The sequence below is a fragment of the Apteryx mantelli genome, chromosome 4, assembly GCF_036417845.1.
Source record: "Apteryx mantelli isolate bAptMan1 chromosome 4, bAptMan1.hap1, whole genome shotgun sequence".
Classification (NCBI taxonomy): Eukaryota; Metazoa; Chordata; class Aves; order Apterygiformes; family Apterygidae; genus Apteryx; species Apteryx mantelli.
In genome coordinates, this window is record NC_089981.1 from 40,446,115 (window position 1) to 40,471,719 (window position 25,605).

General features: G+C 45.9%; 1 protein-coding gene and 2 long non-coding RNA genes across 4 annotated transcripts in view; all 3 read left to right on the forward strand.

Moving 5' to 3' along the window:
- The first annotated feature begins 438 nt into the window (after positions 1 to 438).
- LOC106498196 (uncharacterized) lies at positions 439 to 10,025 on the forward strand. Of its 2 annotated transcripts, XR_001294910.2 has the most exons (6): positions 439 to 512; positions 1,823 to 1,971; positions 6,945 to 7,053; positions 9,371 to 9,527; positions 9,693 to 9,810; positions 9,997 to 10,025. It is a non-coding gene; the product is annotated as an uncharacterized lncRNA (long non-coding RNA). The 2 variants fall into 2 exon arrangements; XR_010884011.1 differs by lacking the exons at positions 439 to 512; positions 1,823 to 1,971 and adding an exon at positions 5,611 to 5,712.
- Positions 10,026 to 10,340: 315 nt separating this feature from the next.
- LOC136991986 (uncharacterized) lies at positions 10,341 to 15,542 on the forward strand. The gene is made up of 3 exons (XR_010884012.1): positions 10,341 to 10,470; positions 13,605 to 13,711; positions 15,013 to 15,542. It is a non-coding gene; the product is annotated as an uncharacterized lncRNA (long non-coding RNA).
- A 4,092-nt stretch (positions 15,543 to 19,634) lies between these two features.
- The window catches only part of LDLRAD3 (low density lipoprotein receptor class A domain containing 3), a 123,082-nt gene continuing 117,111 nt past the window's right edge, over positions 19,635 to 25,605 (forward strand). Inside the window, exon 1 of the mRNA XM_067296302.1 lies at positions 19,635 to 19,693. Within this exon, the coding sequence (XP_067152403.1) occupies positions 19,660 to 19,693 (34 nt within the window). The 5' untranslated portion in view covers positions 19,635 to 19,659. The remainder of the gene's footprint in view (positions 19,694 to 25,605) is intronic.

Here is a 25,605-nt window from a genome sequence, read left to right on the forward strand (position 1 = left end):
TTTCAGGGCCTGGCCTCTGCCGACGCACAGCGTCCGTGGTGCTCAGGGGCTTTAAGCAGAGTTCTGGGCCTTCAGCATCTCCCCAGATTAGTGCCCACAGTCAATTTAACTAAAGGCGGTGCTGAGTTACGCAGGGCTTGTGTGGTGCTGCTTGCAGCTCCCCGTGAGCGCTGACGCTCACAGCAGGCAGGGACGTGGCAGTGCAAGCGGGGACACCAGCACAGCAGGCCATTTGTCACCGTCCTGCCCGTCCTTGGGGGGGAGTCTCATCTTTAGCAACACTCTTGTGGTTCCAGTTTCTTCATAGGAGTCCCTCAGTGTTTCCATTTCACTAAAAATCACAGTCTTGCCCTAGGTTTTTATTCTGTTTTGACACCTCGGCAACTCCCAAGTAGGAAGACCATAAATTTCTCCTCGCCCTTTTGCAGCAGGAGCATAACCAGAGCCCCACAGCCTTTGGAGACAGTCCTGTTAATAAGAGTGAGGTGACGGCGTGTTAAGAAGATCCCCAGGTGAGCATTTGTCACTATCACCACTCGAAAGATGATCAGCTGTTAGATAAATCTCCCATAAATTATCACTGAGTCCACTTATGGCAAAGTGTGTTGGTCAAAGGCGGTGATAAGAATTTGCAAAATTCCCCTTCAGGCTTGCGCACTAAATAATAAAGAGCATGAGGCAGAAAGTAGTGGAGCTGAACTCCCGTGACCAGGACCACAGCATGGAGCGGGGCATGGCCGCCCGCCTTGCACGCCGGGATGCTTGTGGGTGCCCTGCCGGCCCGCGTCTAGCACATGGCACAGGAATGAAGGGCTCATTTCCAGAATGCAGTTAAAGTCAGGGTTTGGCTTAGGTGCACCTTGCACCCCTGCCCACTGCCAGTCCCTGGCCAGCTAATGCCTGAAGTAATGTCTTTTCCTCAGTATCCTCTTCCAGCCAAAAAATGGGCTTCGCTCTTGGGGAGCAAACACCTGACCGTGAGGTGGGTAATTCATGCAGCTGATGGAAAGCGCCGAGATCAGAGAGGGGATGAAGAAGCAGCAGCGGGGAGGAAGCGCTCTCAGAGCACTGCTTTTCGCAGGCAGGCGCTGGGGCTGATGCGGCCTCTATCCACGTACGATCCTGGCGTTTGTTTCTTGCCTGGAGATGCAACCGATTTCATAACACGTTTATGAACCAGCTGCACGGCTTGCTCTGGGAGGCAGGTAGGAGGCACCTGGCCCACCATGAGACGGCAGCTACTCTGCGCAGCGGCGCCCGGCGGGGCTGGCGACGATCATGTTGTCTTACAATTGCTGAGGAGCGCTTATAAATCAGCTCACTTTATGCTTTCCTCAATATTACACATTGAAAATACGTGAGCATCTCAATGTGTATTGCTATCTATAGGAAGAGAGAGCAGATTGCCATGAAATCAGCTGGGGCTGACAAGCCAGATTCACTTGCACCTGAAATCTAGCGCCAAAAGCTGTCATCCCCTTGAGCAAAGCCGGGATGCCTTGCCAGTGCTGAGGCCTCTGCTGCCCGGACGGCACATGAGACACCAGGGCAGCCCCGCAACCACATCAGGGAGAAATCCTGCACTTGGGAGGCCAAAAAAAGCATGTCTAGTTTGTGTAGGCTGGGTACGAATTGATCTGTATTCCTCCCAGTCGGCTTGCCACGCTGTTGCACAGGTGTCCTGTGCTTGGGCTGCAAAGAAAAAAAGTCCTCTGTTCTTCTTGCTTTAGTTGTGCTTTCCAAGTGTTTGTGTATAGCTGAAGGACAACACGCACCTGCTTGTACAGGCTTTAAATAGGCTCATTTGCTCTCATTGTCTAAGGTAGAGATCCAGGCAATGTCAGACGTGGGCATCTGGTGCTCAAAGGAAATAGCGGCATCAACTTGTCATGCTTTGCTCCTGCTCCTGCATCCTGTGTAGAGAAACTGCAGCCCACGCACAGCTGGAATTGCTGCCAACAAAAAGCAACGGTAAGTAGGTGAAATCCAAACTGTGCATCATTTGGGCCTTTGAAATTAGACTCTTACAGGACTCAAGTGCTGTGTGACCTTTTGCTAGGCTGCCAGGCAGAGGTGAATTTTTCTTTTGTGTGAAAACAAACAAAATATCATCTGACTTCAAAGGATTCATTGTCAAAATGCTTTCCATCTGTGCAGTATTCTGCTTGTTACTCGCTTTTGTCTTCTGTTCCCGAGGGGTTAATTAAGACATGTATCCTTCCTGGACTATTTCTTTACTGGAGAGAGGCTCAGAATGCAGATTTGTTTTTATCTACGACAATGTAGTCATATGTCCTGGATCGCTGCTGGCAGAGCTGGAAGCAGCTTACGAGACCAGCCCATATATCTCCTTCCTGACGCAAGGCTCTTCCTTGAAGGGTGCACCTTGTGTTTAATCAGTATGATATACGGGAGCTTCGATTACTCAGTCCCCTTACTACCTCCCATTTCTCTGTTATTCACAAGTCCTAGAGTTAGTTGGAAACCCTAAAAATTTTGATTGTGTTTATAGCTATGGTGACCCAAAGAGGACTAATTTTAGTTTCAATTAATGCATGTTAAGACATGTGAATTCAGATTTGTTTCAAGGGTTGCTTTTTAAACTTTGGGCAGGTTGGGCTGCTCTGCTGCTGCTCAGTTGCTGATGAACACAGGATTATATCCTTTGAGTTAAATCTCAAACAGTGACATTCAACACTTCCTGGTTCCATAGGAGCCAATATCAAAATGTTATCTTGCAGCTTAGAGAGATGCTGAGCTAGCACCTAAATAGCCCGGCCTCAAGACCACGGTGCAAGGGTGTGCATGATATGTTGTATTCACTCTTAGAGCCTCTCTCTTTACAGAAACAAAAGTAACGGCAACAGAAAATGAAGTAAGGGGGGAGGGAGAGAAATCAGAAATTTCAAGAGCGAGCCATAGGTCAACAAGAGGCGCTTTGGGTGCCTGTTCTTTTCACTTCCATCCATTTGATGGGATGTGAGGGGCTCTCCCTGGTAGCAGGCCTAGGTAACTGGTGCATCCCCTACCAGCTCAGCAGAGTGTTATTGCTGTGGATACATTTATTCAGTGTCTAGCTTGCTGGCAAGAAGAGCTAGGCCTGAGTCTTGAAGTCCTCTCTGTGCCCAGCAGACACGTAGCAGATGGGCTGAGATACACAAGCAATGATCTTTTGGACTTGATCCAGAAGACCAGAAAATTTGGTAGACTGTGGCTCTATCGCTTGTATTTGGACAGGTTGTATTGCTTCTGTTCGAGTGAGGAAAACAAGGCTTTTGTCTCCAGGCTAATCAGGCTGCCATCATTCAGTAACCCAAGTATGCATTTTGTGACAGCAATAACCAAAGTACTGGGACCCACCACGTGATGCTGGGCACAAGACCATTGACCAGCTGCTAACCAGGGTCATTCCCACCACTGGCTAGACCCAAACGTGGTGATGTCCTAGTGGCACTTTCAGTGGAAGGCTGTTATGGTCATGCTTGCCGGTGGGCCCAGAGAGATTTATTATTTCAAGAGATGGTACTGTTTTGGGAATACTCATGGGTATGTTTCCTAGAAAAGAGCAAAGGGAGGCTCCTTCTCAAGGGGAGCCAAGTCCATACTGAAATCTGGAGAAGAGACTGCAAGAAGACAGCATTAGTGTAAGAATTTCTGCAGCTCCGTATCCAGCCTATAAAGACCACAGACCCTGCTTTTTGCCTTAATGAGCAATGTGGAAGATAAGGGCGCTTTATCTTCATTGAAAAGATTAATGTCAAGCGGGAGGATTAGTTCTCTGCAGCGCTAGAGATTAAGCTTGGACTTTGCAAGCTTTCCCATTATTGGCTTTCTCCCTAGACAATCCCCAAAGGCCTTCACCACCCTCCTGGGCCAACACTGAATTTCAGTGAGCATCTCTCATTCTACTTTGTTTCCTTTTTCTCCAACTCCACGTTAAAATAGCCATTGCACTATGAGATTGCGCTTCATTGTAAAATTTCTCTTAGATTTACCAGGCCTCTCCCACATACCTACAGGGATAAAGCCTCTCTTCTGTATTGGAAAGGAAAAAGAAGCAAGTTTTCTCCTGCCAGGCGGAGGGCCATGGCCACAAGTCCCATCCTAGACCCAGCTGTGCCAGCTGAAGGTGGTACCTCCTTCTCCAGCTATAGCCAGCCCCACTCCTCAGCTCTCCTGGCAAACTGGTTTGTGTGAGCCCTCCCTACCCTGCTCCAGGCAAAACCAACCAGAATAATTCACAGCATCTATTTATAGTGTTTAAACTAATCCAGGTCGTTTTGCCTGAAGTGAATTAAGGGGCGATTCAACTGGGAAGTCGGGGGGAAATCAATTTGTCATCCTCTCTGAACTTGCTGAAGAAAGGACTTCTGTGTTCGAGTGTCTGCATGGCCAAGAGCCGGGACCAGAACGCAGGTGTGTGCCAGATGGGAAGCTGAGGGGACGTGACAGTGAAGGATGTGCTGACAGGCTTGAAATACAATGTGCGTGCAGGCGGAGTGCATCCAGTAGTGTGCACCCCGGCTGCTACTGCTGCTGTTGCAAATGAGCTGGGTCCAGCAGTTCCTGGTTCTTCTGCTCTTAAGATAATTCCCTAAGGTGTTTTTACCAACAGCTGCCACTTTGGACAAGCCTTTCTCGAGGTGGCTGGGAGCAAACCTCCCCCTCGCCTGCAGGGGAGCAGGGCGCAAAGCCCACCCTGTCAGCACTGCCAAGCGCTCGGATGTTGCCCTCTGCTTGGCATCACGATTTGTTCTGGTCCCCAGGCTGAGCGAAGAGGGTAGGCGAATATTTCTCCCTATTTGTGTTAAATGCTTTAATTTCTCAAGGTAGAGACCCTGGACTGGAGAGGCTTTTCCTGTTGGTAAAGCTGCATTAGAAAAAAAGGCAGAACTTTTTTCAGGAATTGTGGAGCTCTTTTGGTTGTTTGCCTAATAAAGCTTCAGGTCATAATAGGATCAAATGTGCTTTACAGACAATAAAACTGAGTCGCAGAAGAGCGGTAAGTGTCTACCTTTACACAAGAACACATGCCAAACCAGAGAACAGAAATCTCAAGCACAGAAAAGGTCACCCTCCCAAAACAATAAAACAGCTTAATTATCTGACACCTTTGCATTAATTATATATTTCTGTGCAAACTTGGGACCACTTTTTCTACCCTTAAAATTGTTGGCAAAAAGGAAGTACTTCATGATTTAATGTGGCTTTGCTAGCTCTACTTCTCTTTCCTCTGTGTCACCTGCATAAGCCATAACAAGTTAGGGGCACGGAGAGTCTGCTCAAATTGCTGTGAAGCGGCAGGCGAGGAGAGGGGCATCATCACCCTGAGTCCCTCCTTGCCCCACTACATTCAGAGAAATCCTGCAGTGCTTCCCCTGAAAAAACAAAGGGTGAGGATGAAGGTTTGTGTTTTTATGTATTGCACAGGTTTTAAAACGTTGAGTTTTTTAAATCTTTATAATTTTTTACATTGCTATTTCCTACAGCAATTCTGTATCCAGCCCCATCAGTTAGGCTGATGCTGATGAGCCAGGGCCATTTGCACGTGCTGACCTGTCTCTTTTCAAGTTATATCTCTCCCTTTGCACCCTTGCTCGGTGGGACCCCACGGACTTGTAACCCAACCTGGAGCTGCACTGAGGCCGTACAGTTTATGCTCCATCCCCATTGAGCTGGCAACGAAGCAGTGAAATCTGAGAGCTGTGAAAAGTGGGTTTCAAGTTGAATAATCAGAAAGTGTCAAAAGAAAGGTCCTGCTTTATTATGACCTATAAAATACTAGAAAAAGGCCCCATTCATTACCCCCAGTTTTACTTTTAACAGATTACTTAATGGGTTGCTGCTGAGGTAAATTTATGTGTATATAAAGAGAGTTTAAAAATGACTGTTCCCATACTAATGATCCCTTACAATATTAAAAAACAGAGCATGTGAAAATGTAAATAACTCTATCTTTCTTGTCAGTTTTTATTTTGCGTCTTACAAGAGCCCTGATTAACCTCCAGCAATAACGAATTTGCGTTAGGTTTTCAGGCTTGTCTTTCTTTCCACCTCTAATATCAGACCGGCGACCCAGTTACAAACAGTTGAAAGCAATACTGTAGGGTGAATACAGTCACGGCCAGTAACTGGGCAACTGCCCGTCTGTGAGAAGTGCAGTCTGTTAACCTTGTTTTGACCAGCTTCCTGGCATTTGTGGCACAAATAGAGGGTGACGTGATCAAATGAGACTGATCAGTTTTGCTCACCAGTACGATACCACACAGCTGTGGTGCTTTGGTTTCACAACACAGTGAAAGCTTTGAAGTCCCATAATTTAGCCATTTTAATTGTTTTCCTCTACTGGAAGCCTTTTTTACCCCTCTTTCCATTTTAAGATGACGATCACCACCACCACCCTTTCCTTTGCATCTGGATGGGGGTGGGAAGTAAAGCTTGGAGGGATGATTGCCCTCTCTACACGTTCAGTTGAGTGTGGACTTAATGGGTTTTCTCTGAGGGCTTCCTGTAGATCTTTGCAAGACCCCACCTCAGAAGTACATCCTCTGAGCAGTGGTGGTTTTGATGTACTCTTTGATGCAACCAGAAGAAAATGAACTTGCCACATGAGAGAAAAGCAGGACAGTGTGGTGAGAGATAGAAAAAACAAACATAGCTTTATAGGTGTATGTGGTATTCTAACTGTATTTTAACATGGATTTTGGCGGGGGCAATTTTGGGCCAAAACATACAAGAGAGATTTTAAAAGTAGAGGTATTAGACATGTAATAAACCCAGTATTCTGTGTTACCATTGCTTTCTAATGGATGGTATACAAAGTGAGTTGTGTTACACGACAGCCTCTCTACTGCCAAAAGATAGTCCCCCTTACTTGAAGTTATATGTATTTTAAGGTTGGAAAGACCATTATGATCACCCTAATCTTCTAAATACCTTTTCAGAGAATTTCACCTGGCTGTTGGAAGCGGATGCCTTTGGAAGAGCGTGCTTCAGATGGTTTGCGTGCTGCCAGTGTGGTGCTGGGCGCAGCTGCAAATACACACATATTCAGTAAGTTAATGCGCTGATGTACCCTTCATACAGTAAAAAAAAAAAAAAAAAAAAAAAAAAAAAAAAAAAAGCCCTTCTAACCTTGTGAGCCTTCTGTTGTTTACCAGAAAAGGCTAATGGGAAAAAAAGGAAGGAGGCACAAAGAAACAAAAGAATTAAGATGAAAAGAAAATAATTACATTGGCTGTGATATGAAATCAAGGACAATATTTTTCCTCCCTGCTATAGGCATTTATTTTTGCTAGTAGAGTACTGGGATAAGGAGACATTGTTCCCCTCACATGGTCAAAACAAATGTAAAATTTGCAGTCTGACATTGAAAATGACTGATGCTTGTGCAGAATGTTGGACTCAGGCAATCTAGATCAGTATCGCTGTGGCTTCTCATGTAGAACTTTGCTCCTTTCAGTCCACATAAAAGAATCCTAAATTCCTGCTCAAGGGTGAGGCCTTTCAAATAAATACAACATCTGTGAATCAAAGCAAAATGCATATAAAATAAAAATGTCTCATATTAGCAAGAAACTTGTCTTTGCTGCATCTATTATTATCTTTACTGTACTCTTTATTTTATAACAAGTTTTACTAATTGGATCATTAATCAGCAGAGCTTGGCAGCGCTCTGCATATGTATGCAGGCACAGCGTAGCACGGGAGATCACTAGCACACGGAGATCGGGGTAGTGAGCTACGTGAAACCTTTGCCAAGAGAATAATAATGTAGCCTTCAGCTTCTAATAATTTTTAAAAAGATTTCTTGGCCAAACACTCACATGTTCAGGATTACCTAGCAGAAAATTATGTGACTGTCAGCAAACTAAATCATTTTGAATACAGATGAACAAGGCATGTAAGCGGAGTCGAAAAACTATTGTTAACTAATCACTTGTCTGACCTTAACTGCGCTCTAATTACAGGGTCTACATTCTGGGTGCCGAAGATAAATGCTTATAATAATATAATGCCTGTTACAGAAGGACTGGCAGCGCTTTGTGTTTAGGCACATCAGGTTGAGAACAGTATTAAGTCTCATCAGATGAAATGCGGGCAGGGCCCTGCTACCAGCTGTCTGGTTATTCTCTGTGCTGGGCGTGCGGCGACGCAGGGCTGGCTTTGCCCGCATGGGATGCCCAGTAGCATGCAGGGCATCAGCCCCAGCCCCTCCACGTCCCTGCTCCCTCCACCGTCCCCTCTTGCTGCAGGAAAGCTGTCCCTGGAGATAAGCCCTTGCGCAGCTCTGGTTTCTGACGATGCTGCCTTGCAGGGCAGTGGGAACATTACTTGATTATGTTGCTTGTTCGCTGCAGGCAGGCAGGAGCCACGCTGGGCATGTGCCTGGTTGCAACTCAGCTGCATGAGGCGCTGCAATACCCCTTAGTTTTTTGGGGGAAGGGGGCAGGAGGAAAGGAGTGGGAAGCTATTTCATGACCCTACCTCCTTTTCCTTAGCACTCTAGAAAAGCCTGGGCTGGGCTGACTTTCCCGGGGAAATAGCAAGCAGCATCACCGCCTGGGCCTGGACACTCAGTGTCCGCATGAGCTGCGAGGTGTCAGGGCATGGGGCTCCCCGTAATGCAGGAGGGCTGGCTCTGCCGCTCCTGGAGCACCAGCCCGTTCAGAGGGCTGCCGGGCTGCAGCGTCCCCCCGCCGCAAGGCACCCTCTCGGGCAGTTTGAGTGCTTTCTGAATTGGGCAGCCCAGCTGAAGGAGTTGTTTCAACTTGATATAAATAGAGGCAGCCCAAGTTCGTCTCTGCAGCGGGGGGAGCACCCGGACGAGCCTGAGAGGCAGGGATGTGGCCTGGGTGAGCAATGCTGGACCCCATCGCTCCCCCGTGGAGGGACCAGCCCTCGCCGCGTTCAAGGGCTGCAGCCACCACTCGCAGACACTTCCCTGAGCAGTGCTGAGCACAGTGGGAGAAAACGCCTGCCTCCCCCAAAGCGGTTATCTGATTATCCAAGGCAAAATAGCCACATGCACGGCACTTGCAAACCTATCATCCCAACAGACAAATAAAGGGAAAATAAGTCACAAAGAATTTCTGGGAATTAGCTGTGGTCACACTGTAGGGGCACCAAAGCTCTCAAAAAAGAAAATTAATGGAATAGGATATCATTTTGGTCAACTAATATAAGTCATGCAGGAAATGTTGATGCCAGCACTCCAATATGCTGCCAGAGCAAAGACTTTCTGAGCTAGTGCCATAGTGTGAAATTATTCTCCCTGTCCCAGTTTAAGTCCTCACTCCCTCTCTCCTGCTTGCAGGTTAAATTCAAAGGTGTGTTCTCCATTTTTAATATCCTTCTTGCTGTTTTCCAGGTGTCTACTTTTGCATTTCTCTGATGTTTCCTGTAGGAATATTCCGCACCAATTCCCTACAATAAGACTCATGTAGACAGGCTGTTAAATATGAATCTCAGACGCTATGAAAAATTCCCTGGTATAGCCACCAAAAGGGAAGTAGAGAGGGTAAGAGGTAAGAGAGAAAATTGATATCACAGTTGAAAAAGTTTTTTTTCAATCCTGCAGGCTGCAGAAAATATTGTTGTTAATGGAGTGTTACAATCTTCTGAGAACATCCCCTCTCCCAGAAGTATTTCTTGGAAGTTATTAAGGGTGTTTGGTATGTCTTTGCATTTAGGCTGTATGGTGCTGGTACAGCTGATTTAGGAACACTGGCTCCTGCATCAGAACAAAAGGACGGACCCTAAGCATTGGTTTAACCTGTTATCCTTTACTTGGCACAGGAGCGATGCAAGGTAACCACCTATAATGACGTCAGATACAAGTTGTCTTGACCTCATGATTTTAAACTGTCTGATGTTGATAGCTACTTGTTACCATTCTTATTGCCTGACTTCCTGTTTAGTTACTGTTTGACTGAAAGTATTTTGACAGTCATGATGTGGTATCAGTTCATTAACTCCTTTTTCCTCTGCACTAAGGAGAGCCTGGTGGGAGAGGGGCAAGGCCTGGCGGCTGCCCGGTGTGTGCTGGCGCAGGACGATGCCTGCCGGAGCAAGCAGGAGAAGGGCCATCCTGACATTGTGTGTCTAATCGAATCTGGGCCATAATCATTTCCTACTGGCTCAGCTTCAGTCACATCGTTAGCCTGATGCTGAAATTAGATCCTGCCTGCCAGCGACATTCGTTTTCCTACCGTGGCCCTATCCATCCGGCTGTGCTTCCTGCACGCTGCCTCCGCTCGTAGGTGACTGACAATCCTGGTTATGTCGATCCAGACACAGCAGGCAGCTTTCACTTAGCGCTCCCTGCAGACTGAGGCAACTGTCAAACATGAGCGTTTCGGTACCCTGCCACGCTCCTGTGTAAAGCAGGAACCTCTCTGTGTTACGGCCCGGGTCTGACTCCCTCCCAGTGCCCTGTGCTCATCACAAATAGGTGACAACGGCTAACGGGTATGTGAGCAATACCCTTTACCTAAATCTATACTATCTCTATGTCTATACCATGTGCAGTTGGGGTGAGATAGCGAATCTGGGGCCAGATTCACTCAGCTGTTACTCCATTTGCTTTGTGAGGCACCCGAGTAGGAGGGACGCAATATTTGGGGCCCCTTTTTTGACCTCTGGCCATATAAGCCTATGGTTTAGCCAGCTCATTTCTGAGTTAAGTCTTGAGTTTTCAGGAAAAGTTGTGGCAAGCAAACAGGAGGTGCACTTTCCTCAGATCAGTGGTGTTACAGCTGGTGCATGAATGCTACAAATACTGTGAGACTTTCTGCTTTTCCCATCCACCCACTATAACATGACATTAAGGAGTCCTTGTAATAACCAAAGAGTCCTTGACACTTCAGAAAACTAGAGGAACCTGGATACATTCCTGTGCGGGTCATTAATTTCTCTTGTGCCTCCCACACTTCCCAGGGTGTGAACTTGTACTTGCCACTGTGAGTACGCCTCTTCCAGGGAGGTGGCTGCACTTCGGGGCAGGAGAGCAACGGCAGCCCCAGGTTGGGCACCCCCTCCTGCCCCGAGGGGGTGGCAGTTTGCAGGGTGCTGGCTCTGGATCGGTAAAGAGGATATGCTTCACTTTGGGCACAGTCAGACTCATGTGTGATTTTAAATGTGTGAGCAGTCACACCACAGGGGGATGTCTCCTCTTAGCACAAGACATCTCCGTTGCAGTTGTTTCTGTCTGAGCCCGGCACTGTAGGCCTCTTATGTGTTCAGTGGAGAAAAGTGGGCAATGGTAGGGATTTACCTCATCCTGAAGCAGGCATCTAAAAAGTCAGATGAATCCTAGAAGTGCTTTTTAGGAAGACTTTATCCATGAACAGTGTGAAGAATGGTAGCCAGTGAAAAGACTGACTCTTGGATGAACTCCAGACTACCTTTTAAAAATATAATATTTTAAGTAAACATTTTAATGTAAAGAAACCTTCAGTTTTCTCTTGTTAACAAAAGCAAATAAACGCAGTTTTTAAATACCATTTGGGATTCCAATCAGGAACTGCAAACACCATATGGATTTGCTTCTCCCATCATCTTTTTACCTTGCATTTCAGGAGGGCTGAGAAGAGCTATGGCAGCTTCCTTTCTTCATCTCTTATCTAATCATGAAGTCCTCTCTTGGGCAAGACCATCTTTGAAGCTCCTGGGAAGCTTGTCTGATTCAAGACCTCTGGGTTCAATTCCAGAGAATTAATTTAGGACCTGGCACTCAGAAAATTCAATTTTAGCTTAGATCTTATTTTCCCATGACAGCTCTAGGATCCTGGCTATTCCATTCCCTCCCACCTTGTATTTTTTACAACTTCTTTGCTTCTTGCTGCATTTTCTCCACTGTGTATACAAAGGCATCAGTGTGAGATAGCACCAAATGTTTTGAGAAAATATAAAAAAATCCACATATGCATATAAAAAGAGGCTTTCACGATGTGTTTATTCCTGACCTGGAGCAAAGGAGCAGCACTCTAATTCTAAAATAGGTGTTAAAACAGAGCCATGAGTTAAACTGTCAGGCTTTCAGGTGGCATAAATACCATAGGTGGTGTAACACTTTACTTTAGCTGAGGATTTGCACACTTAATTCAGTTTTATAGCATTTTCTTGCAAATTGCACTATTTTTTTTTCATCATCCAGACATACTGATTTACCTTTAGTTATTTATTTGTTGCTTATTTATTAGAACCTCTTCAAGGGATAATTGGACTACTGCGGTCCTGCTAGAGGATAGGTATTGATCTGGGCATTCCTTTATTGCTTATCTATTTTACTGCCAAATAATCCTCTCTGGCCACTTGTCTTCACTTACTTTGGATTCTGGAAGCAGCCTGGAAACTCCGCGCTGCCCATTACAGTAATGGAAAGTATTGATATGCTAATTGTCCATGAGGTGATTGGAAGAGCTGGGAACAACATAATGATCTTGCTGTTCTACAAGCTGTCAATGATGAGTTATTCTGAAATCTTTTATTGCAAATATTGACATGTTAGGTAATGAATAAAACTCACACTGAAGAACCAAAATTACTTTTTGAATTAAAAAAGCCCTCCAAATGCTATGGGTTTCTGATCAGTCCCTCTAGAAAGTGCAACTACTCAGAAGGTGAAGTGTAATAAAACTGACATGACGGGCTGGGCGGGGGGACTTGCAAATGAGATCTCTGGCTTTGTAGCTAGAAAACTATAACTATAGAAGTGCCTAATCTAAATGTACATTTATAAATATGTAAAATGGCAAGGATGCAGTTTTTCGAAAGTGCTTTCATTTTGCAATTGAATCTGCTAGTGTAGCCCTCACAGAATAGGGTTAAAAGGTAAAACAGGCATCATAACTTTGCTTTGGGAAGCCCAAGATTATGCCGGTGGCATAAAAAAGGGGAGGAGAAGGATCTTTGGACCACCCATGCATTCTGTGTGGGGCCAAACATAATCCCGAGTGAAGGCAGATGGGAGGTAGATGAGGAAGTCGAGCTGTGATGGGAAGGAAAGAAGGAAAGAGAGGCTCAACACAGAGCCCTGCCGGGTGAGGGCAGGCTCCTGGAGCAGATGCGCTTTGCACGGGGCTGAAGCAGGACCTGGGCAGTGGACAGAAATACGTACTGTGCAGTAGAGGACAGTTCTGCGTTGGCAAGGGGTATGAGCAAACTGACCTAACAAGCTTTTTCCATCTCTAGTTTCTGAGTCACAAACAGAGAATGCCATTGCAACCACATTTCGGGCCAAAAGGGAGCTACACAGCAGGGGGCTCTTTGCGGGCAGATGATGTGTGAGGAATAAAATGAAAATGAATGGACCCAAGTGTCAGGGCCTGCCCTTTCCGTAGTGCTAGGACAGACAATCCAGCGGCTGTTGTAGAGCAGAATGAGCTACAGTCTCTGTGCTTTGACTGAAATGCTGAGCCCAAGGCCTGGCAGGAGAGGGTTTAACTCTTAGGCTAGCTTAGCTTGGACTAGCAGAGCATCCTGCATTGGGTCTTCCATAATACACTGTTTCTGGATGCTCATTCAACCACTTTGTGCATGCAATATAGAGGAGCTTGAACCTGCAGAGATTGTTCCCGGCATTAACCATTTTTGTGCCTCAGGCAGTCCAGCGTAACTGAGGAGCAACCTCCTGGGAATGCAGACACAGGTGACATTGGCAGAGCTGAAGCCTGAATCCAAGCCTATCACTGCTGGAGCGCAATGAAAGGTGAAGTAATTTGCCCAGGTGCTTCCTGCCGCTGTGGGCTCAGGAACCCTTGGTGTGCAGGGGATGGGGAGGCTTTTCTCACGCTCTCATAATACACAGTTTGCTTTCTGAAAAAATTTCCGTGCTGGAACCTCTTCCCTGCTTTCAGTTTAATCCTTATATTCTCAACAAGCTTACTGGTGGGTACCATATCAATGCATACACTTAATATCTCTTTACATGCTAAGATGTTTTGAGAGAGGCATATGAGTGATATGAAGGAACCTGAATGCCTATTAAGACTCTTGCTTTGAAAACTGAGCTCCAACTCCGTTTTCCAAAGAGAATAATGTTGCAATAGTCAGGAGAGCTTCAAGCTTCATGCAGAGTGAAAGATCAAAACATTATAAAGCCGTAATGCAGATGAATTCTAATGGGTAGATGGGTGTATGTGGATATGCTAACATGCCTGTTTAACTTGATAAATGTTAATGATGATGACAAGTTTATAGATGTATTTGGATCTATATTTATCATTTTGCTGCAATATATTAAAAATAGGATTATTATTATTTTGAATCCATCAAAAAGCTGTTGCTAAGCACAGTGCCAAACTCGGGCTTGCTAAGTGGCAGTCATATACAAAATACTGCAATATATTATTACAAATTTTTGTTCTTAATTAACACAGTCCTGAATTTTCATCATCATCAATCCTGTCACTGGGCATGACACATATAAATGACTAGAATTAATTTTTTTCAGAGTGCTATTTCCAGATTGCAGCCAGCAAGGTTAGATTGCATCTAGAGACATTATTGCATTTTGCTCCTTTGCCTCAAACCAGTCTAAACTCCCTAAAAAAAATCATACTTCTAGATTATAAGAATGATTGTGAAATTAAATATGAATTGTATACCAAACTGGTCAGACATGACAAATGAAAAATCTGAGCTTCAGTTTCTAACATGCCAAACACCTTTACCTCCTAGAGACGCCACTGAAAATGTAGATCCCCTGAAACATATTTATGAATAACCCTTGTCCCACAAAGTAAGAGCTGTCAGGTTTGCCAATATCATTTGAAGACACTCCTGAGTCTACGATAACTAAAACCAACACTCTTTAGCTTAATAATTGGCAGGGATCAGTTATTCTTCAAGAAAGGTCTAGATACAATTTTTGAAGCAAATACCATTCATGTATCTGATACCTTTCATCTGGGCATCTCAACAGAATATTTAATCATTAAGGGGTTAAACCTCGCAATCCTGGTAGCAGGATACATTAATAAACCCACTTTACAAATATTATTTGTTTAGCCTTTGCTGCACAGCAAGTTGAAGAGAGAACCTGATGCTGAAGCCAGATATCCTGACCTCTATTCTCCTAGTGCCATCAGCCACCCTACCTTTAACACAGCAAGGTTGCTGAGAGCACACCTCATTTATTCACAGATGTGCCACAGAGAAATGCCTAAGCAGAACTGAGTAAAGCTATGATGTGGATGGAAGTAAAAGAGGGGGCTGTATAGCCTTTTCAGCTAATTCAGTGCTGTGGGATAACGGTCTGTGATTATCTGCGATCCTCCCTGCCGTGGGGTAGACAGCGGATACAAAGGGTGATTTGCGGCCTGATGCCCGTGCCGGTGAGGGGTGAGACAGCGCCCAGGGCGAGCCGGAGGTCCCACCACTCGACGTTGCTCCACCCAAAACGACGCCTGGGGCGAGGCGGGACTCTTGCAGCCTGGTGTTGTTGATAGGGGCAAAAGAAGAAAAAGGCCAGCAGCCATTGACACCCTCTGCTGAGCTCGGCGAGGACCAGACGTCCCACAGTCTTTGACTCAGCCCCACCTCGCCAAGAGTATAAATTCAGCGCATAAACGATCCTCCATTTCGAGGACGAGAACACCAACCTACGGACGGGTCGACGGGCCTGGACCTTTCTCCTCCCCAAAACAGGGACGCCTTTTTGTCAGGGTTTGTGCCTCCGACAACGTCGGACGTTACCCCGGGAAAAATACCATTGTTGAAAGCGCTTAATTATCAGTTTGAGCTCAGAAAAAGTAGAATTGGTTGCAGTAAGTGCATTTATCACCGGCAATCCTGAACCTGTTGATCTGTCGCTTTAATAAATTGTCTATTTTGATCAACTTTGCGAAACTGACTCAGTGAAAGTCCTTTTGAGGAGGGCTCTGGCAGGCAAACGTTGATACCAAAGGGGAGGGCCTTCCTTATTTTGTTCAACTTTGTGAACCTGATCCAGTGAAAGCCCTTTTGAGGAGGGCTCTGGCAGGCAAAGTTGATTACCAAATTATTGTTCAACTTTGTGAACCTGACTCAGTGAAAGCCCTTTTAGGAGGGCTCTGGCAGGCAAAGTTGATTACCCCTTGTCCTCCCTTCACGCGACAGTAACAAGTGCCCACACAGGACAGCACTCATGCGGGGCATCCCCAGCCTCATTTGCATTTCCATTAAGTCCGTGCCTACTTCAACTCCCCTGAAGTCACCTGCAGCCTTCAGGTGCAAGAGTGTAGCTACCTCAGCCATGTGGACACCACAGTCACACATAATTTTATTAAATAGTTTTTGATATCAAGAGATCGGGGTGCTTATAAATTAGAAGACTGATGATTTCATTGCAGGGTAGGGCAGAAGGAGAATGTGCATTTGGAAATGAAAATCCAGCAGAAAAAAGCCCACATCTTTTAGAATAGTGAAGGAAGCACCAGAAACTTTGGCTAGCATCAACTGTGTTTATATAAACAAGCCTTCTCTGACAAGCTTGGCTCTGAAGAAAATTTCCCTTTCTAGCCCTTAGTAGTTGTGCACAAAGTTACAATAAGTAGCTTTCTTGTAATGGATCCTGCCAAGACCACAGGCCAAGCACAGTTTTTCATTATTCTGGCACAACATGCTATGAAGCTAATAAAAGCAAGAGAAGAATCTTTTATCCGAGTGTATTTCCTTGTTTGCTCTGATCATCCTTCTGTGCTGGTACCCTGCATTTCGGTTACGCATTCGTACCTAGCTACGTTCTGAGCAACCTAAAATTACATATCATTGCAACACCTTTGCAGTGTGTGTGACCTCCTGGTCTCAAGTGCCACGGCACGGGCCGACAGAGTGCCTTGCTCAGGGCCACAGGAAATCTGCAGCAGAGCTGGGACCACACCTGGGCTCCAGGTGCAAAACCAGACGCCTGTCCCTGTGATATGGTGATGTGAAGGCAAAGGGAGAGATCGACACTGACAGAAACCAGCACCTTTACCAACCACCACGTAAACACAAAGCACTCACACGTGCATGAGCAGAGCGGTAACGCGATCCTATCGGGTCTGGTTGTGAACACGCAGCCTCTCCAGCTGCTGGCCTCAGATCCCCTGGTCTCCCCAGTGGCTGGCACTTGGACCTACAAGCCCCTGCAGTTGTGGTCCCACTCCAGTTGCAGGTACTTGGGCCTCTTACCCTACGTGCTGGCTGATTCAGCTTGAAGCTCACTAGCTTTTGCACATACTCACCCAGAGGAGAGAGCACACCTACACATAAGATAGCTAGAAACAAGATTTAATGAGAATACAGGATAGCCTGTGGTGACCAAGCACAGGGCTCAGCTACACTTGACCAGCCCCTTTCAGGCCCCTTCCCAGTATTTCCCATATGTCTTCCTCCCTGATCCACCTTGCACCCTCCCTTTTCCCACCTTTGGTCCTTCCCCTAAACATTGCATAGTAAGTCCGGCACATTCCCAAAAAGCTTTTCCTGCTGCCTCCCATAAAGTCCTATACTGTAGGTAATAACCACCTTCAGTTTGCAAGGCATCTGGTGGAGAGTTTCTTGGCTGACTCATCTTGGTGGGTTTCACGCCAGGGACCAAGGTCTATCAGTCCTCTCTGATGGGCTTTGGAGTAATGAATGCAGCGTGCTGCAGTTTCACTGAGCAGGTTACTGGGGTTCCTCCACCCATCTTTGTTCTCTCTGGACCTTTGGGTTTGCAGCGATTACCCTTTAATCACATCACTTACCATCCCCAAGGTAACCAGGAATACGACTGGATCCTTTGTACTGTGCTGCCTGAGAAGCTGAGGAGAATAAAATATATTTACAGCCCCAGAACTTCCCCTTCGATCGGTTAGCAAACTGGAAGAGCTTGTTTTTTGGCTGGGGAGAGTTGGCTGGAGCCAAGCGAGCGGAGAGATGGGTCATGCAGGGAACCCCAGCAGGGATCTGTGCTCTGGCAGACGGAGGAAATTCGTGCTTCCCACAGTCACGTCCCTCAGGGGTCAGAAAGCACTCCTCTTTCCCAAACCCAGGCTTTGGTTCTGGAAACTTGTTCCCAAGCTGATTTCCACTTGGGAATTAACTATTAGGGGTTAAAATTCCATTAAAGAAGTAACAAAAGCTAAATCTAGACATTCAAATAAAACTCTTACTTTTAGTAAAAAATTACACTCATCCTTCCAAGTGATGTGAAATTCTCACCAATAAATCTCTACTTCACAAGCTCCTCTGACTATATTAAACATGAATTACAAGAATTCTGCTTGTACGTGACAGTATTTTTGTGCAGATTAGTAGAACACAATTTTAGAAGCCATTTGGCAGCTTTTGGCTGTTACAAACTGGCTTTAATTGTTAGCTAAAAGAACTCATGCTCTAAGCATTTCTCTTCAGCTATTAAATATATGCTGTGAGCTTTTTAGAGAGTTAAACTTTATTCTGCACACATGCAGATCTACTTACGTACTTGCCATGCACTGGGGAATACCTTACAACCAAAGGTACCACTTAATGAACAGACAATGATTTTCCCATAAAAGCAGAATAGCTTACAAGCTAATGTAGATTTCTTTGCTTTCAGTCATTATATACTGAAAGTTAATGTTCCTAAAACGAGGGCTGCTCCTCCTCCCATTGAAGCCAAGTGGCATCAGGATTGGGCCTGTAAACTGAAAACAGCGTAAGCTTCCTAAAGGCTGGGTTTCATACTTTTACAAGGGTATTAAATTGCACAAGCTAGCTTGCGATTGACTGGCTATAATGAAACTGTCTGCTCTTTTCCAGTTATGCAAGAAAGATGAAAGGAGCACGTGCCAGAAAGTGGAAGGAGAGCCCATTTGGGAGTAACACCTCCCCTTCCTTATCGCGGGAGCGCCAGTGTTTCTGTCCCGTGGGAAGTTAGTTGCATGGACGTCCTGCCCGTAGGGCTGCAGCCCTGGCCCTGCCTGGCCCGCTAGTCCGAGCTGCAACAGAGGGGTCTCTACTCTCCATATGCGGAAAATGGATGTGCCACGGCTTCCACCCCATAGCTCCTTCAGGACCTCCATAGGTCCTACCCCGTAGGTCCCACGCCCCGGCTCCCTTCCACCGTGCTCCGAAACTGCTGTGGGCGCCTGTCGGGCAAGGGGCTTGGGGAGGCCGCACCGCTCACGGCGGCCGGGCGCGCTGCTGCGGCACACCGCAGAGAGCAGCCCCGCAATTGCCAACAATAACTCCCGCCGTATCCTGAGCCAGGCTGCAAGAAATCACGAGATTAACTAAAACAGCACCGGCAGCGTGAGGGGCTCTGCAACCGTGACTGCGCCCCGCGGACGCCGAAGCTGCAGCCAGAACCGCGCTGGACCTTCGCGTTTTCTCCCGGCAGACGGAGCGGTTCTGCGGGCAGCGTGGGCCGGGCCCCCCGGTCGGCGGGCGCAGCGCCCCGCGCTCGGGCCGGGCCCGGGCGGCCCCAGCGCTGGGTGCGGGCCCGGCAGCGCCGAGCCGAGCCGAGCCGGGCGAAGCCGAGCCGCGCCGAGCCGAGCCGCGCCGGGCGGGGCGGGGCGAGGCGAGGCCAGGCCGCGGGTCGCCGCGGCGGGGCGGAGCGGAGCGCGGCGGGCGCCGCCCCCGGCCCTCCCCGCGCCGCCGCCCCGCCGGCCGCACGCTCCGCCGGGGCCGGGCTGCCGAGCGGCCCCGAGTTGGCGGCGCGGGGCCATGTGGCTGCTGTGGCTGCTGCTGGGCTCGGCCGGTGAGTGCGGGGCGCCGCCCGGGAGCCAGGGCGCGGCGGGGGCGGGGGGCGCCGGGGCTCCCTGCCTGCCTCGGCTGCCGGGCAGGGCCGGGGGGCTCCGGCCTCCCCTCCCCCGCCGCGCCGCGCCGCGCGGGCGGCTCGCTGTGGGCGGGCCGGGGGCTGCTGCTGCGGCGCGGGCGGGCGGGCGAGTGTGTCCGTGTGTGTGTCCGCCCCTCGGGGGGGTGCGAGTGAGCGCGGCCGTGTGCGCGCTACTGCGGTGCGTCGCGCCGGCCGTTGGGGTCGGGGCGGGGCGGTGCCTCGCGCCGGCCGTTGGGGTCAGGGCGTTGGCGCCGCGGGGCCGCCTCGGCGCCGCCTCCCCTCGACCGCAGGTAGCGGGGCTCGAGGAGCGCGGAGGGGTGAGATGCGCGTAGTGTGTGCGCGGGCTGATTTGGGGCGTTAAAGGTGGCTTTTCCACTTTTTTTAATTCATGCTTTCAGAATTTTTTTGTTTTTACACTGTCTGTCGAAGTCAGCGAGTTGATTATGTTTTATGCAGCTCTGCTGCAGGTGTGAATTATTTCTGCAACATGATCTTAGCAGGCGCTTTTCCAGAAAGTGTAAGTAGCCTGGCTTCATGCTGCTGTGTCTGTTTTTGAATTGCTCCCTGGCAATGAAGTGATGATACACAGTGGGTAAAACTCAGATGATGGAACTGAATTTCTTTTTTTTTAATTTTTTTTTTTTGAAGAGTATTTGTTGTCATGAGGGACTCCTAAGTTGCACAGCTTCTTTGGTAAAACTTTGGTTTAAGTTGGATTTAGATGGGTAGGAAGGACTGGAAGCCTAATGAAACTTGCACTGTTTTGAAGTTATATAATTTTAAACTTCGGATGCAACATTTGTAATGCTTGTGAAGTTCTCATATAAGTTTGGGGTTCTTTTTTGCAGTTATTTCAGCAGTTCCTTATTTGGAAACCTTCAGGCGAAGCTTGAGTTTGTTTATGTAGATTGTGTTGCATTACTCCTTATTAAGTTCCATTATAATGCAGTAGTGTTGCCAAAACTACACCTCATTATTCTTAGCTAGGTGTGTGTTTCCATGTGTTTGAATATATTTGCCTGTAATATTACCATTATATTAACATGGAGGATTCCATGCTATGAGATACTCATCTTAATATATTAAGATTTCCCAACCACCCCCACCCATATCCTTATTCCACCTTCCCCTGTGGGCAGTGACAAATAAGACCTGTTTCTCTTATGGAAGTTAGTACTTTAGCTTTCTGTCTGCGAACCAAGAAGTCTGCCTGCCATTCTTGCACAACAGTTACCCTACAGTTATTTGACCAGAACCTCTGGCTTACTTTGAGGCAGATTCAGAGAGCTTCCTGAAAATTTTTCTTAATGTGTTCAGTTTTTTCTTTGAAGAGTAAAATAGTGGATCATTGGGGAATTTTTATAAATGTTTCTTACTCTGTATATTTTGGCACCTCTGCCACCTTCCTACAGGGAGAATTAGTTTGTCTCTGCCTCGCTTTCACTCTGTTCTGAATTTTCATTCTGATAACTCCTGAAAATATTTCTTTCCCATTGAGTCTTTTTTTGGGTACAGATAGGAAACCCTGAAACCCTGGGGATCAATTTCAATTAACAGAAAATAAACACTGTATCAACTCTCTATCTAAACAGTTGTTCCGGTTAGAGTGCGGAAATAACTGTTGTCTTGGATTGTGTCAGTGAAGATTTGCAAGGCAAAGTTTGATCTTTCATTTGGATATTTATTTGTAATAGTGTAGTTGGATCAAATGTTGCTTTTGTTCATGAAAGGCCTTATTTGCATGGGAAGGGTTTTATCTTGTTAAGTGTTACAAGTTCACACTAACAAGTGATAGCGTGAACTTAAAACAAGGCTGGTTTAATTTCGACTTGAAATTGCAACCGATAATTGAACAGAAAGAAAGAGACTATCTATCTGAAGCTTTAACCTCTTTTCCCAGTGCGGGAACTCCCTGATTGCTTTCCTTTCCCCACCTCTCTTCAGGTCTCATCGAGCTCTCGTGAGTGTGCACGCACACACATGCACACCCAGCCACCCTCATCTCTGCCATGCTTTTGCCAGTGTAACCAGCTAGTGCTCAGGTCCCGTCCCCTCCTGCTGCCCTGCGAGTGCCATGCTCTGACCCTGTTCCCAGAGCTTTACTTTGGCTCCCTGTCAGCTCAGGCGCTCCTGGGTGTAGATTAAGTCCTGCAAGTATTCCAGTTAACAGACTGTAACAACATTATCAGGTTAAGTTAGTGCAGGAGAAGATTTGTTAGTTAGAAAACAGACCTCTATGTTTTCCTTCTTCCCTAGTTTGTGCTACTTAAGTAATACAAGCTAAACTATACAAAGTTATGGTGAGTCTAGGAAAGGGGTTGCTTAGGAGAACTGCACATACATTATAGCTGTATAAACCAGTAAAATATAGATGAGCCCTAAAAGAAGAATTAACTCTGAATGTAGTTCTGACTGCTGCTATGCTGTATCTTCAAGAGAAGAATTTTGCTTTTTATTCAAAGAAACCTAAAACTACCAGATAGGTTTTGAAAATAGCTTTTTTTTTGTTTGTTTTTCTTTCTTTTCTTTAACCTGTGTATCTTCTGCTAAGGAGGGAAGTGATGGCAAGAGTCATTACTGTTTTGCTAAATGAGCCGCTTTAAAAAATTATATATGAACTGAAAAGGAAGATCAGTTTTTTTCTGACAACAACAAACCTTATTCCTGTTACAGCTGTGAAGTAGGTCTTAAAAATGTCCATCTTCAAATGGCTGGAGAGTCAGAATGCAATGCATAGCTGAAATTCTTACATGTGGTCTCCAAGATGTCACTGTCCAATGTAAAGACCTTTCTAATGAATAAGCCAAATGTATGACATAGGTATTATACCTCTTAGAAAATATACTTAGCTTTCTCTGTGCTGGGGAGAGGTTTTTTCATCATCATCACCACTCTTCTGAACTAATGCTGTTAGAATCAGGCCCTGGCCCCATGTAAAACATAAACACACAGGGCTGCACGAGTGTGCCTTCATTATGATTTGCTAGCACACTTTAAAAGCTTGGAAAAAACAAAGCATCCCCCAAACCCAGCAGGGGTAGGAGTTGCTTGAAGAATAATGTTACCACATTAGCCTGCGTTGTGTAATGTCCGTTAGCGTAAAACTTATGTATGTGCTGAGGAAATACTTAACATTTCCTTATGTGAATCTTCACTTGAACTGACACTTAGAGATATTGCTTCTAATATGAGTTTCTGAAAAACTGCCTGTACTGTATGGGAAGAGAACTGTTGAATACTCTTCTGCTCTACTGCTGTATACATAAAGAGGGCAAGAAAACCGCTGTTTACTTGGAGACTCATGTCTGTCCTCTGTATACAGTATATTTATTTGTTATTCTTGATACAGTTCTGTCTAGTCTAGTCTGTAGAATCTAGTTCTTCAAAACAAGTGTTTTTCTGCTTCGTTACGTAAGCCAGCTGTGGATTTCTGTAGCATGGCAGTGTGTTAGAGATGAATGAGGACTCTTACAGTAGCTCTGGCAAGTCAAGAATCTTCCAACGCAGCAAACTGATAGGAGAAATAAGTGGTACACAACAGGCGCTGGATACTTGCTGAAGAAGTAAATCTGCCAGCAGTGACAGTGAGAAGTCGGGTGGTATTACCTTAGTGAAAAGCTCCATGTGGGTTGTGTGGAAAATACTTGGAATTTCTACCAGGACCCGGGGCCCACAGACAGGTTCTCCCAGTTCAGTTTCTAGTTATTAGGCATTTGATGTTTGAGCTTGCTTGCCAAAGTCTTCCTTTTTAGACAATTGCTATCCTACTCTTTCTGTTACTGTCAAAAGCATTATGCATGCTGTCGAGCAGTGTGTAGCTGTCTCTGCTTCCTTTGCTTTTGGGGTATGAACAGTTATGTTGCCAGACTCTACTCCTGCAATTACACTTTTGAGGCAGGGACTGAAGGAAGTTGGTGATTATTTTGTGGATTTCACATAAACTTCAGGGATTTTTAATAGTGGCAGGAAAAGGAGCAGGTCTTGGCTAGAGCTGTGCCCGCTCCTGTTGCTCCTCAGGTGTGGGGAGTTGCTGGGTTTGGGAGCTTCCAGCTGTCCTGCTTGTCACAACTTTGTCATGACTGTTGTTGCCCCCAGTTGTTGAGGGCTGTGAGGCTGAAAATGTGATTGCAATGTTGCAACCACATGTTGTGATAGGAAGTGGAGATTGTTGTTGACTATAAAATAGATGGTGAAAATGCACCTTTGGTACGAATATGAGAGAATACGTTTTAAGCTTAGTCAGGCTTAGCGTCTGATACATTGGGAAACTAGCAAGCTCAGTACTACTTTGGATGGAAAACTTCCGTGGTGATACTATAACGTGTATCTGAGTTTACTGTGAGAAAGGTTGCCTTGCATCCGGCTTCTGTTTGTATGTTGATTATTGACCAGGTGAGGGATAAAATGGCTCCCTTTGCTGTTAAACTGGTAGGCCCTATAATAGACAGATGATGTTTTTTTAGGCAGTAATGATGGAGCGAGCTGAGGTTCAAGCATCTCTCTGTTTAAGGGTGATTGTCTGTGAAGACCTGACACAAAATTAACTTATCGCCTCTGGACAGATTTCTCTTTTAAACCAATAAATTTTACCAGAATATCTTCAGTGGTTTATCTGGTCCTGTAGTTGCTGTGTCTGTCTGTCTATGCAGAAATGCAGTAATGTAGCAGACATGTTGGAGAGAGACCTGTGGTGATGATGGCGGAGCTCTAAAATTCAGTATCTTCTCTGTTATGGGAGGTAATGATGATTTTTACGAATTGGTAGAAGAATGCTGTCACTGACCTACCTGCTGCAGCTCGAAGCTGATGATGCCCTACCTTCAGTAGGGAGCACTGTGTGATGAGTACTTAAACTGGCATATTCAGAGATTGAACTTGAAAACAATTCCTGTGTCAACAGGTGGGTTTTGAAGGTGAAGAGGTAGAAAGACCTTCTGCTTCAGCAGTTCTTGGTTTGTTTTTTCATTTTAATATTTTTAAGTGTTAAAGCAAAACTCTCCTGCTCTGGCAAGTTCTCATAACAGGATATGCCAAGATGCAGAATAAAGTGTTTCAAATGAAACCAATTTTAATGATGAGATGTATTTTAAGGTGTCTCTAAAGTATAACATTGAATGACAGACTGCCCTTTGCCTCAAATATAAGTAGACCATGGCTGAAGGGAATTTTATAGTCTGTCATTAGTATAATCAGTTTATTATCATAAATTTGCTGACTGCTGAAGAATTTGAGGGGGAACTTGTATATGTTTTAAATTCTCACCTTGTGTCTTTTTTTTTTTTTTAATGTAGCTAGAAGAAAAACCTGGGCAGAAAACACTCAACCAAATGAGTATCTCTTATAATAGAACTTGTAGCTTCTATGTGTATACATATGTAATCAATGGAAAGTTTGAGCTGTGTGTTTTACATTGGATTTGCTATGGACTAAGAGTGTGTATCCAGATACTTGCTTATTTGACATGTAGAAACTTGTTAGACTTCAGTTACTTGATCATGTTTTTGAGTCTTTTTAATGCAGTCTCTTGCACTGGTAAAAGTGTCAGGTTAAAAGTCAGTTTAAGCCCACCTTATATTGCAACCAGTGTTGACTATCAGCACAGGAAAGTCCTTTCAAGTGAGAAGATAGTTTAAAGCTAATTGGTTTTGGTGTGTGTTTGTGAATGTTTTAATTTGTGCTTGAGAAATGTGAGGTAGTGAGGAGATTTCTAAACTGAGCTACTGATACCTTTGTTCTTCTTTCTAGCTGCTTACACAGATACTCATATCTTGATTGCAGAAAGCTTGTGGAAGGGGATATTTAATTTAGCTGCTGCTTATAAGAGCATGTCCTCT